This window comes from Bombus huntii, chromosome 2, assembly GCF_024542735.1.
Source record: "Bombus huntii isolate Logan2020A chromosome 2, iyBomHunt1.1, whole genome shotgun sequence".
Classification (NCBI taxonomy): domain Eukaryota; kingdom Metazoa; phylum Arthropoda; class Insecta; order Hymenoptera; family Apidae; genus Bombus; species Bombus huntii.
This window is the reverse complement of record NC_066239.1, coordinates 18,796,584-18,811,508: the sequence shown is the minus strand read 5'-3', so window position 1 is coordinate 18,811,508 and position 14,925 is coordinate 18,796,584. Positions and strand designations below refer to the sequence as shown.

At 38.9% G+C, this 14,925-nt stretch overlaps 1 protein-coding gene across 1 annotated transcript in view; it reads left to right on the top strand.

Annotated features, from left to right (window-relative positions):
* Positions 1-4,887: 4,887 nt before the first annotated feature.
* Positions 4,888-14,925, top strand: part of LOC126874626 (LON peptidase N-terminal domain and RING finger protein 3) — a 66,335-nt gene continuing 56,297 nt past the window's right edge. The window contains exon 1 of the mRNA XM_050636895.1: positions 4,888-7,204. Coding sequence (XP_050492852.1) covers positions 6,634-7,204 — 571 coding nt within the window. The 5' untranslated portion in view covers positions 4,888-6,633. The remainder of the gene's footprint in view (positions 7,205-14,925) is intronic.

Here is a 14,925-nt window from a genome sequence, read left to right as displayed (position 1 = left end):
AGCAGTTACGTTACAACGGATGGCTTTCCATGGTTGATCTAATAAGGCCTCCTCATGATAGATCGGTCGACGGAGGAGACTTTATGTAACAGTTCCAAACATAGCCGTCCAGCGAGGCGGTTCTAGCCACATTTTTGCCAAGTGTCGCAACTTCGTCTCTCCAAAAGTCGGTCCGCTGAACGGACATTCTCTCATCCGCCGCGAAACGTCCACGAATCTGGTTAACCGACGCGTCTATTCCATAAATCGCGAGCGAATCGACGCGTGTAAGTACGCCACGAGTAAGGCACAATTGCGAAATTCTCGATGAGGTCGTGGAACGATGTCGAGAGTTTCACGGCATGATTACGTCAGAGGGGTGGTCGATTGGTCGCTTAGCTAAGGAAAAAAGTATGGAAATGCTCGTTCGTAGCAGCCGCCGCTAATTAAACAAATATTGATACCGCGATCGATGCCCGTTATTTCTGCTCGTTCGTGAGTGGAACTGGAGAGAAAGGAGATGAAACGAACGAGTCGGTGCATTATGACTAAGTATAGAGAAAGGAAGAGAGAGAGAGAGAGAAATTAACTGGTATAGCGGTTAGACTTTTTTAGCGAGAGAAATAAATTAGAGGCTTTGAAGAGAGGCCGAGCTCCTTCGTGATCCATTTTTTCTTCTTTTGCGAGATTTTCGCAATTATCCTTATTACTTTCATTTCGAAAAATTCAATCTCTCGATCCGCTAATCTTTCATCGGTTTATTAATAAAAATAATTAAATCTTTTATAGTAAAAACAACTTAGATCGCGAATAGATATACGATATATTCCTTATGAGATACGTAATCAATGATTAAAATCATTAAAAGAACCATCGATAGCGAATAAATTTCGCTTATACTTTGTTCGTTACATTTCTTAAATAATATAATTTACTTCTGTCTTCTTTGGCGGAAAACTTTTCGATGATTTTGTAATTGAGTAATGATTGCTAAATTAACCGTGAGTGGTAGGTAAACATCCGGCAATAATATAAATTGCGATTTTGTCCACGCAAGCTTTTCTCAGATACATAATAACAAACGGTGTTTTGATAACATTTCTCGGAATAAGATTAATTCAATCAGAAAAACACATAAAACGTGTGAAACGAGGCAAAGGTATCTTCCGAAAAATAAGTTTCCTCGTTCAATAATGGAAACGTACACGTCTCGGTTCGATGTTGCAATACGACACCAGATATCGCAATCTCAATAATTACAACTATTTTTACACTAAAATCCCTGACATCAACACAGGTATACGTACATACAATGTTTCTCAAATGTTCCAAAATTTCTCTGCATAGATTAAAGAATGAACAACGAACGATGATCGCGTCTATTATGTATCGAAATAAGAGCATAATCGAAGTATGAAAATTCCTGGATCGCAGTGATTAGATAAACAAAAGTGATTATCTAGGAAAGTCTCGTCGTCGATTTTTCCAAATTGAGTGCTTCTTTCCGAAAGAAAGCGACCTCGTTGCATTCTTACGAAGTTTATTATTATTCTCATGAGAGGATCGTGGTTCGCGAAAGCGAACAGACGGCGGAGATAGCGTGACGTAATCATAGATTCTCGAGTCGCGTGGCCACGTTCAGACACGAGCTAGTAGGATTTCTGGCAGCGACGTTCGCAAGGCGCATAATAAAATTCGTCGTCCTTCCAGAATACCGGCAAAAGAGACGGTCGTACGACGGCCCCGTTAAATGTGTGCGGGTGTATGTCATGCGTAAACGCCAATTTACGTAACGCCAAGATACGCCGTATTTCGATGATTAACAATTTGTTTTGCGATCGGCAAAGGTGACTCTTTGTACGACATAAATACCTTACGTAAGCCAGCAGACAAATGCGTATATGCAAGTGGAGATTAAGTATTCCGTTTTTCGAATTTCTGCGTCGCCGACTGGTCGGTACCTACTCGAGCAAGAACATATGAAAACGTGGCGATGATTCGTGAGTGGTTTATGAATCAACAGAGATTTTTGGTCGTTCAATCTTTGTGGAGAATTGAATGGACAAGCGAATGAGGATACTGATTAGGAATTTTCTATTGCAAGGAAATTGACCTATGCCCGACCATATACATATTTATAAGCGATCTTGATGCGTATAGATTTATGTAAATCCTTGTCTAAATCATTTCAACTATGTTTATCAGTTACATCCGGCCGCGAACTTTGTCACGTTCTTCGGTATATATTTCAATCGATTCTACTTCCAATTTTAAACTGCTCTTTCTAGAAGTAATTCATTCGATCTGTGCTAAAACAGTGAATACAAGAAATGGGAAAAAGAATCGATATTGACCAAAATTGTCCAGTCTTCGATATAGAAATATATCTAATAGTAAAATATATCTTCCATAATAAAAAAGTACAATTTTATTTTACAAAGGATTTTTATTCTTTAGCGGTGAATCTTTATTCTACTTCGATTGATATTTTTCGCTATATGTCGCTAATGATATATATGACAGAAAGGAGGTATAAAATAGTTAAACGACGAGAGCACTTAATTAATATTAAAAATTAAGTAAGCACTGATCATAATATACACGATTACAATGCGATCGATTCCACTTTGATCGTCGTTGATCTGCGGACGCGACGAAAGCAGCCAATGACGCATCCGCACGTCGGCGAAAAATGGCGTGACGCGAGAAAATAGAGCTAATTAAGGTTACCAAGCCACGGTTGTGAATTTTTTTACGACAGAAAATTGAGGGTTTGTCTATTGCAGTGTGTTCGTGTCGCAGTGTTTACGACCGTAGAAAAAGTGGGTAACGTAGGAGACCGGGATTCATTAAGCGCAATTGCGCTGCTGAATTACAAACAGAGGTAGAAGGTTAGGGCTCATCTCGTTGAAACTACACTTTTTACGAGCTAACAAAGAAGGCACTCGTGTAATTCACTTTAACCCGAGTCCATGCTCATTCAATTTATCGAAAAGTTTCATAAAAATTGTTTATTTTTATCTATTTTTAGATGAAAGATTGACGTTTATCCAATCTTTAGCGGTATGAGGATTAATATGATTGGATAACAACGGTAAATATCGTGGACTTCGTGTTTTTCGTTTGCAGACGGATTAAAAGGTGTGAAAAGTCGCGATAAATCGCTGAACCACGCTTCGAAATTGGAAAGTTTGTAGAGCAATCGAGATGTTGTATCTTCGTACAGATAACAATCATCGGCCAACGCCTTATTCGTCTTTCGAAACAATTTTCTCGACGATCCCTATTAATGCACTCTGACTATCCTCCCCTAAATCGCTTGAAATCCGATGGCTTTCGTGCAGACGATCGAATCTCGCGGTGATTTCCATAAATGTGACGCGACAGTTTGTCGTCCGCATTAGACGATTATCGATATTTATTTGCCAGCATGTCCCGGCTATTAACGCCATTTTCTGCCACAAACTGGCGCAGACAATGTTAAATAACTTTAAACAAACACGACAGATGTTGCGCTTGTAAACATTCTGAACTTAAAATTTATTTGTCGAATTTCATTTGAGATTACTAAACCTCTTATTGTTATCCAAGAAACTTATTAGCGCTAATAATTTTTAACTTGTGATTTGTAAAATTTGGTTCGTAATATTAGCCAGATCGTAAAAGAAAGCTGCAGATCGAACAAGAAAGATCAAATAATAAAAGATTAAATAAAATTCAGCACGATCGGCAATAGTTGACAACGAATGCAACGAACCGGGCGTAACATCGCTTCCCGGTCGAGAGGAAAATGCTAAATAAATGAAACAGTCTAGTCGCTCGTGCGGAAAACGATAATAATCGGAAAGTGAATTGTTATGTTTCTCGCGGATCGTATAACGGCAATGCGTGGAAATTAATGAAGAAATAAATCAATCAATAAGTGAGCAGGAGTTCAGGTTTTATCGTCACAAGAGGCAAATTATGCATTGCGCGTTATTCTGTTAGGATTCTCCATAGATAGCTTCATAATCCTGTCATGATGAGAATTTTAATGTCTGCTTGATGCGCTTTTTATAGCGAATGTTTTCTTTCTTATAGATTTTATAGGTTGAAGTGACCTTCGTTACTTTTACGTATTTTCATATGCAAGGTTCAAGACATTAACTCGTTGTTTGCCATGCCAGTGACAAATAGCTGACACAAAATCGATTTTAGCTTACCCCATAATTAAGAACGTTAACTATACACGGCTAATACATTGATTATACATAAGCGCATCTCGGTACAATGATAAGTATAATAATTAGCTGCAGCTCGAAATTACGCCGTTCTTCCCCAATACGTATCTTCGCTAGCGCCAGACGCCTTATAACGAAATATTTTCCTACGTTTCTCACTCACTTTTCATCTATATCTGTTATACGTCGATAACACAATTACGAATGTAATGTTTAAAAAATAGAGCTGCATAATAGATATACTCAATTCTATATATATCATGATCGTACGAATGGTATCGGGATCATCAATAACATTTTCACTATTAAAATAAATTTACATTACGTTTTATTATTCTTGCATTATTCAATCGTACAATTATTTAATCGTGAATGAGTAAATAAAAAAAAGGGTAAGATAAAGACAGCGTACGATCTTTGCATGCATTGTACAATATGTACATATTACGCACGTAGCTTCTGGCTCGTAGAACACGCGTGCGGACCCGGCAGTCTTGAATGCATCGGTTGCATCGCGCAAACGTGGCCACGAGCGCGCGAAAGAGCGAGAGAAAGAGAAAGAAAGCAGGCAATGCGTTTATAGCGCGTCTGCGTAGTCAGCGGTCGGTTGGCCGGTGCACACCGACTCACGCACGATACACACCGAGGGGAGCAGCGCACGCAGGTCTGCTCTCGGTGCTGGGTAAAACGGAATACCACGACGTAGACCAAGTAACGTTACTGCTCATGCTCAGTAAGATTCCTAGAGCCCGGAGAGCCGAGGCTCGCCCGTGGAATAATTGATCCAATCGAAACTCGCCTCGCTCCCGCCACGTTTTGTGCACTGACGCGACGCTCTTTATGTAAGCTCGCCGCGGTCGCGCATCCCGCTGCCTCGTCCACGATTTTACCGCGGCGACAAACATCTCGTGTGTTCGTGCCACCGTTCGTAACTTCACAATAGACAGACCCTTCGACGAATCCATTTCACGGAACGAAAGCCTTGGACGATCCAGAGGAAGATAACCGACGACCAACAACAAGTGTCCTGGTTAAACAGCCCACCACCCTTGCGTCTCTTCGCCCTTGCCACGAGCCACAACCTGTTTTAGCGTACGATCTGCGTAGAAGGTTACGTGTCGCGTTCGCTCGTTCGTTTATCGAAGAAGCTTTATGCCTCGGCGGTATTCGGGCTCGTCGAAGCGCGGGTAGCTAAGGGGACAGGACGCGCGGTCAGGCAACGCCGCTCGATACGCTCGAGTACCACGAAGACGCGCTTCGGAGGAGCCTGTTGATACTCCGAGACTATGTCGACCGCGAGATGAACTCAACTTCGACGATATATTATAATAAGGACTGTATAAAGAAGGTTCTTCGGTCACTGCCTCGGTGATGATTGCTCAAAGGATATCCAACCCTGCGAGTGTGAAAATATTCGCCCTGAGATAAAGAATAACGAATTTCATTCAGGAATAACGAATTCGTTCAAACTGCAATTTCTCGAACATGAACGTGACGTTTGATCGATCAGAGGAGCAGTTTAAAAAGACAGGGGCATTCTGATAAGGTTAAGAAGAGACCAGGCGTTAAGCCGAACGAATCAAGGGGGATCTTAGTGGCGGCAGGATGATGCCTGAGATTCGTAGTGGGGGTGTGGCTCGACACCGACGCGAACGCCTACGTAGAACGTAGACCCGTGATATAGCACGATTCGTGCTATCACGAAACAGTTGGTGAGGTAGAGGCAGTGAAGAGTCGAAGGTGTATGTACCGCCGTGCGGCGCTGTCGTCGCCGCCGCCGCTTGGCTTGCCACCACGGCTGCACCGACGCGACGCCGCCACCACCGCTGCCGGCCACCCCTCGCCTGCTGCTTGCCCGGTTGGTTTACGTTTCTGACAGTGGCCCGAGCGAGCGGTGACAGCCGAGCCAGCAGTCCTCAGTGCGCCGTCGTGCTGTGCGTAGCACCGTTTCTGCGTTCTGTGCGCCGTAAATTCTCTTACCGCGTGGTCGGCCAGCTGTCAAACGTGCGACCGACGACCGACTTATCAAACGGACGAGGCGTCGATGCGGCTACCGATAAACACGCAAATTGATCCGATAATCCTCCGCGTCAAGTGTTTTCGTTGCATCGGGACGTGTTTTTCGGTCGACCGATCGATACGATCGTTGTCTTTTTTTTTTTTTTTTAAAGCAAGAGATTAAACAAGAGCGAAATAAACGAGAAAGATCGTACGATCTTTCAAAGTGGATGGATAAAGTAAAATGCGCATCGTTCTGAGAATTTTCTTCTCCAAGTTATCGACCAGCGGATCGTGCCGGGCAGTTTACCCCGCGATCGACGTGTGCACGTAATCGTTCGGACGCGCGCGTCGTTTCTCCGAAAGCAACAAGACCGATCTCGAGCAGAGGAGGATTTTTCCAATAATCTGTCGCGCTTCGTATATCACCACGAATATGACCGAGTTGGCAAAAGAAGCTTTCGCCTCGCGCAACTATCGTCTCGCTGTAGAAATGTACGAGCGTAGCTTGAAGCAGCAGGCGCCGAGTTTTGAAGTGCTCGTAGGCTACGGGGATTCCTTGGCCAAGTGTGGTCGAATCAGGGAATCTATCGGTGTTTACTCGAGATGTTTGTCAGAGGGTTCCGTATTACCGGAGAGATTAAAACATCTGGCGAACGCTTTGCTGGACGAATTGTCTGGAACCGCGATCACGGCCACGGGTTTCAGAAAAAAGATAGAGACGTCGTTCGCGTGTCCCCTTTGCGAGGGAATCTTGTGTCAACCAGTGACCACGAACTGCGGCCATACATACTGCAAGAATTGCGTGGAACCGGGCAAGAGCTGTCGCGTGTGCGGACAAAAAATTGTCGCTGTGAGTGAGACGAATGTGCTGGTGCAGAGACTGGTGGAAAAGTGGTGGCCACGCGAGGCAGAAGCCAGCAGGGCAAGACACGAGGGTGACATTTTGATGAAGGAGGGACACCTGGGTCAAGCCCTCGAGAGGTACAACCTCGCAGTCCATCTTGGTGAGTATTTCTTTCGGAATTTCTTGCGTCTCGAATCTCGTCTCTCTCTATATGAAGTAGCTCTTTCGTTATTTTTTATATCGTTATTCGTGACACTTTTCGCGTAATTAAATTTGGGGTGAGAAAGCATCTGTATATATGTATACGTAAATAGTGGCTCAAAAGTGTACACTTGTATCGTAAATCATAATATAGTTGGATAGATTGAAGTTACATTTTTTATTTTCTATACAAGAACAATTTTAAAATTCAACACACTGTCAACAAATTCTATACATGCAACACATTTTTTTATTTGAAGATTAAACGTACGTCTCTGTAATCTTCTTAGATATTACAAAAATATTTCTAATTTTTCATTATGCTGTCTTTCTTTTGTCGATAATTCATACAGATTTATCATTTATTTTTAAATGGTTTAAAATTGGGATTGATAAAAGGTAGCCTTTTCAACTATCTATATCGAAATACTCGTTCAATCACTGTTGATTAGCTGTTCCGAAAATAAACAGATTAGTATTTACCGAGTTCTTAATTTATAGCGATCAAGTAACAATTTTGTGGATTATTTTTATCTCAATGTAAAGAACGATTTTTCTGCACTAGTATACAGAAAATGGCACGTACACCAAATAAGTTGGAAGACACGTTTCGATTTAGCCGCACGATGTAACTGTGATTGTCCTTTGTCTCCCTTTTTATGCAATCAGTCGCAGAGACACGCGATTTGCGTACAAGAAAAGTTTACTCGTGCTACTAAATTCTCACCAGGGATTACAAAGTAGTTACATAAAGATCATTACGAAACAGCGAATCCGGATAGCGTTACGAACCGCAGAAGATCGAATTAATTTGCATGTTCCGATTTCAAAGATAGCACGATACGCAAAGATAAAAGCACGATCGTTTTAAACGGATCGACTTGAAAGAAAGAGAAGAAAATGATACGGTTCGGTCGGATGCTTTTTAAACTTGACAAAACGTAGCTGGTATTTCATGAATGGTATTTCGTTCGCATATGCGAATATTTACTACGTGCTCAATCTGTGGATAACGTTGGTCGTGTTACTCGCCCATTATAGAAAGTTTTTTTATGACAGAAACGCATTCCACGTTTTTACAAATAACGCCGTAAATCATATGCACTCGGACGATCCTCTTTGTTCCGCGCATGAATTACCGACACACCGCGTCTTCTCTCGCTTCGTCGTTTAAACTCATTGAGCATTCGAATGCCCGAGGAACGGATTTTATTCTTTTATATTCTTGACCGCTCAATTTTTCTCTTTTACTCTCGTAAAAGAGTGCTCGAGAAAGATGGTTTATGACAGAAATTCGTAAGTACAGTTAGCATAAAGGTAAGAAAAATTCTAAATAGCATGTCGCAGGTTTTTCTGCACTTCTTCAAAATAATATACATTTATCAGCAGCTGTTAAGATATTTTTAACTTACGATGTTTAAAATAAGTAGAGACTTTGGTATAGAGTGAATCAGATATCTAAAAATAAGCTGATTACTCAGTGTTTTATTTAATTTGAATACACGGTGGACTTGAACTGTCTTGAACTTCCAAAGCAAGAAATTTCTGTTTCTCGGCTATTAAAATTTCGTAAAAATTATTGTGCCTGTATCAGTCAAATTTATAAATTTATTAGCCTTTGTTCGAAGAGTAAACGCGTCTAAATAAACATTTGGCTACTCGATTTAACTTATAGCGATCCACGTAGAAAGGTATTCACGAGGAAGGGCAAATGCAGTTCTTATTCTCGCGTCCCGCATACGTGGATTTTAATCGTTCCGATTCAAGTTCTGGTTGACGACCTCAATGCGCGTCCTTTGTTCAGATTCCCAGACGTCGGAACGTCTCGTAGACTCGTTTCTATTTTTTAATCCATGACGTTATGCTATAATCATCGTAGGTCTCGACTTTGCGACAATCGTCGAGTCAGGATGTTTTCGATCGTCGTGTCTTCTTCGAAAACAACGTAGCAAAGATATTTATGGAATTTCTCAATTTATGTCATGCACTGCTTAATACGAATTGACTAATTCCATTTTTAAATTCTTCTCAATGGGTGGTATATTGTTTCGATTGTTGTTTCAGGAATATTTGAAAAACATATTTTCCTCTCTAAATTTTATTGTTTAATAGCGTCTTTACGTTATTTTGTTTGCTCGTTATCACTTCCTTTGTATCTTTCGTATTTATACCTTTTAACGTAATAGTGGAATTACAAAGCATATGATACCTGAAATTTTTCCAATAGTATCCCTTCAAAAGGAAACATCTTATGAACATGTTCATTCGAACTGTATCTAGGATGCATTCGCCTCTAATCCGTTACTCTAAAAATAAATGACGAGTAATGATCGATTTATTTTATGTAACCTGTTCAATCTATTGTCACCAATATACTTCATATATATGCTTCATAAAAATTAACAAATAGGCAAACGTAAAATTAACGATTAAATGCACGATTCTCCGTAATGATACAATGTACATATAAATAAATTTCCAAAAGAAAAGAAAATACGTCCAAGGAAAAATTAAGCGAACCAATCGAAGTCGTCAAAATGCATCGTTCTGAATTTTATCAATATTATATTAAACGCCCAATTTACGCTCCATTTCTTCTCAAGAAGACGTTTCGAACGTAGCGAGCGCAAATACACCGTGGTGAAACCCTGTTGAAGGAATTCTCCCGCGAAGATAAAGCGGCGGCTGCAGCAGGCAGGTAAAGCGATTCTCTCGATCCCACTGGAAAGAATAACTGAATCGATCGCATTCCTTCTCCCTCTTCGGTGCATGCCGAGTGCACCGAACGGTCTCGCGCGTGGAAAGGGAGAGACGGCTGCGTTCGAATGCGAAGACGACGACGTCGGTAAGTTCACGGCCAGTCTGAGGCGGTTCTTATATAACGTGGGTACGTGAGAGAGAAAGAGAACGAAAGGGAGACGAGCAAAGACAAGGGAAAGAAAGAGAAAGAGAGAGAGAGAGAGAGAGAGAAAGAGCGAACGTCGGGATTATTCCGAACGTCGCGTCGCATCGGTCCGTTCGGTGGGACACGGTGCATGTACCGCGAACACAAAGACTTTCTGCATGGAACAAACCGACTCATCCACGGAAAATCTAGCGTATCGCGTATACGCGTTAATTCGAAACGGACGCGACACGTGCCGCGAGATGATCGCTTGCACGCGAAGTAATTTCGGAGTAACGCGTTTTCGAAATTCCTTAACGCTGAATAAAATCGGACAAATGGTCGAAATAACCGGATCTCGGATTCTCATTGTTCTGGCTGTTGCTAAAAATACGCAGACGCTTTTGGCCAAGTCAATGTTGACTTTTAATAAGACACAGACACGATCCTGTTTACGAACTGGCTCATTTAGTTGATTATTAGTCGACGTCGTGTTGAGTATGTAGCGGTTTGTAGTCAACTGAATTAATTTTTTAACGAAATTAAATAATAACTTGAAAGGATTATTTTTATTATGTATTTGTGTACATATATTTTTTAATTGCAGAATATTTAGCTACACATTATAGATCGGTAGTTCCGATATAGAAGAAAATATAAGAATAATATAAGGAAATAGTATATAGATGTTACATATGTATGTAGATTGTTAGTGGAAGGAATAAGCAATGTGAATGAATGTGAATACATATTTTCAGAGATGGCGATGAATTAGGAGTGGCTAGTGAATATCGTAGAAGATAGAAAACATGTAAGGATTGGTATTTCCCATCAATCTTTCCAGGGATGTTGTACAAGAGCAGAGAGAAAAGATTCTTTTCTTATTTAAATGTATTTTTAGGGATAAAGATTTAAGAGATTTGTATTTTTTAAATAGGGAATTAATTTATATTTGAAATAACAAAACGTCTCTTTCGTATTACTATTTAGAACAACGGCGATAACTGTTAATTTATGAAACATAATTAAAAAGGGGCAGACATGGAAAACATTTTTTTTTATGTTTTCGAACATGATGGTTGAATACTAGCGAAGAATATTAAGCCTCAATTGTCTCGTTGTGATACTATCTTCGTTCATTCGTAAGCGAAATAAAATAGATAATACAATAATGTTATATAATGGTAATTATATAACTTTTATTTGGTAAATTTTTTAATATATAAACTTTTATATAACATTATCGCGCAACTTACGATAAGAATAGCTATCTTTTCGCTGTTTCTGCTCTCTCTTTTTATTAAAGCAATTATCACATGTACTCGCGTAGGGAAGAGGGAGAGGTACAGTATTTTACCTCTTCAAATTGAGTGTCAATATCGCTAAAAGAAATACGTGACTCAGATTTTTAGTAAAATCTTTAGGTATGTTGCTCTGTTCCTCTAAAATTGTGGGAAAAATCACCAAGTCTTAAACTTTTGATAGAAAATTGCCGTGAGACATTAAATTATGGAAAGCGGAATTTTGTACAGTGATTAATTTTTGTCTTATCGTTTTATCATTTTTCTCGTGATCTAAGTACGTATTAACAACTAAGAAATGAATTTCCCGACTTTTTTCTAGAATTAAAGTTTGAAAGTGTGTTCGCTATTTCCTTAATAATCTAAATAACCTGCTTTGAACTGAATTGAGAGAATAGACCAACACAGATGCAACTCCAAACTACCAGTTAAAGAAGAAATGGAAAATAAAGTAACGACAAATTTTTGTTGCAATCAAGCGACTTTTATGGAGAAAGAAACATGTACTCGTAGTACTAAGTATCTTTGGTACATGTATGAAACATTGACGGCATTTAAATGTTACTTCTCAGTCAAGGGGAAAAGAAACAGTGTACGATAATAATCTATCATGATCGTGCTTAAGGAGAGAAAAAAGCCATAGTGATTCATCTAATACAAATGTATTTGTTGCATTGTAAAATAAGGTGTTGTGAGAAAAGTATTCAGTATAATTATTGGTCATGTCCCGCGCTCTAATAATTAGTTACCTGTTACGTTATGTAGAAGACGAAGAAAAAAAAAAGCAGGAAAATTTAAGAATAATCCTAATAGAATGGATTCCTGCAATGCTTTAGAGAATTAAAGAATCGATCTTTTGTTATTTAAAGATAAACCAAGTATTAACATTTCAAATTTCAAGAGATTAATTCTTTCAGGTCTGATGTAACATCCCGATTGAATTCTCTAAAAGTATACGTAACGTAATCCAAGGAACTTAAAAAAGAAAATTATACCAGATTTTTGCACAATATATATGCACAATATTACATACTATATATGTGTGGATGAAATTGTAAAACAAAAGGAACCTAAATTTTAATAAATCCATTACTTATCTATATCGTAGGAATAAAATTAGATAGGTCTCTTTATTTGCCGGTATTATTGATTAAAAATTGATTTATCGTTTATATGCTGATAAATGCATTCCATTTCCAGGAATGTAGAATTTAATCGTAAGCGATTCTTATTTTCATATACACACTGTCCGTACCACGGGATCTTCTGTGTAAAAGATAATCTACGATGATGAAGATAACGAGGACGATCTCGGCAAGGACGATTAGTCATGGAGCATGGATTACGTGTTATCGCGACTACGCGTCATTGTTCTTGGTAATCGTTTGCCAACGGTATCAGAAAGAGAAGTTCCACGGTTTGTGAAGTACCACCGTGAGAAAACGCGCGGCGAACATCTGTTGCCACTTTACGAGGCAACGCTTCAACGGAACTTTTCACTCCGTCGAACAGAATTCAATTTTCTCTATGTTGCATATTCGCGATTTTACCATATAATCTTTCTAATAATTTTCCAATTATAATATTATTTTCTTATATCTGAGAGCTTAATAATATATTGAAAGAGCGTCATACATTTCATTCGAAAAAGTCAAATTGATTTGGTAGATGTTAAACATAAACGCATTTAAGAAATTTAATTTAGTAATATAGCTAATCGATTTAGTTACGTAATGTAAGAAAAGAAAATATGCGATAGTGTTTTGCAACATGTTTACAGGTATGTCTCAACTTGAGACACGTAATCTCTTTAACCTCTAGGATACTAATCTTTAGCAAAGCGCATTAAGAGGCATTGTTTAACCAAATTCGTAGATACTACTTAGAACTCAGAAATTATATAATATATAATACGGATACCATAAATGTCGGCATCAACGAAAATACGATTTGACATTAGAAACATCGGCTTTCCTATAGACGTTCTGTTTTTCTTTATTTCATTATATAAAATTCGCAAATCGACTCTTTCGTTCCAAATTATCATCGCAAGCCAAATAATCAAACGCAGTAACTTTGCTCAAAGTATCAGGTAGCAAAGAAATATTGTACCAATCGAAGCGTATCGATCGGGGCAAAGCGAATTCGTGGTGTGTCAAGCTAGAAATATGCTGCGTTCTATAAAAGGAGCTTTCCGTGTATGCCCTGAACCAGTGATGCTGAACACTGTACCGTGTGATGTGTAGCGCGCCTTTAATTTATTCCCGAGACACGACACACGATGGCTAATGGCCACGATGAACCATCGTATGGTCATATTACTGGACAGAGTCGACCTGTGGATCGCTGGTATGCAGTCAAAATTACGTAAGCGCCAACGACGCAGAAACTAAATTTAAAGAAGCAAAAACGAATCGCGTAGTCGAAGGCATAAGTCATTTGCGAGTGGTTGTTTCGAGAGCTTATTTGCTTGGTTGCACCTGCACCGTCCACCTGGCTTTTGGTTCAGTTGTGCACGCTTTAATTTCCCTTCTTCACCAAATGAACAAGGAACGAAACTCGTCTTGAACTCCTTCGAAGACGTTGCGTGCTCGCCAAATCGATTTTGTCTTACAATTAGTCCATTTTAGTATAACCAGTTGTAAACGAAGTTGATACGAATTTTAATAATTTTTCTTCTTCTTTACTTTTTGTGCGAAATTGTACAATTTTTGTAATCCTCTGTTCTTCTTACTTTCTCGATGACAAGAATATGGTTTGATATTATATAATCGGTTATTGATGTGGCAGAATACTTGGAAGATTCTTTATCTCAATAACGTTATCTCGCGTTCCTAGAAGTAAATCAATAAATCAGATATCAGCAAACGAAACTTCATTTATGTCGGAAGTAATTTGTATATGATTATGTGATACGTTTAAAATGTGTAGGTACATTTATCTATTGAAATGAGTTCATTATTTCGAGAGTTATATAATCATGTAAAATTCTTTATGCGTATTATAAATCATAAGATAATCGCTTTTCTTACATTTCCTTCAAATATCACTGTAGGATTATGTAAAATTACGCCAATTGTTTTATGCGATGTAATTTATTTTCTAATTGACTAGTCAAACGATCGGCAATATTTTATTCGAGAAAAGAAAATAGCTACAAAGATCGTGTTGTTTAATTAAATAGGTTCGAATAACGTTTCGCATTTAAACGAAATAAATTACTTTTTTCTTAAATCTCAATTGATTCACGATTGGAACTGATCTACCTTGAATATATAACGTAGCGCTATAAAGTGTATATTTAATATTTCACGATCGAATGAAACGAACAAAAGAAACTAATCATACTTATCTATGATTTGAGTCACAAAAGGCAATTACGTTCGCGTGTAGTTTTAGTAAAGGAAGCTAATTACTATTTACATTTCATCGCGTGAGGAAAGAATGCTTCTCAGCAATCACACTCTAATTAAAGCGAATCATTTGAATACGAAT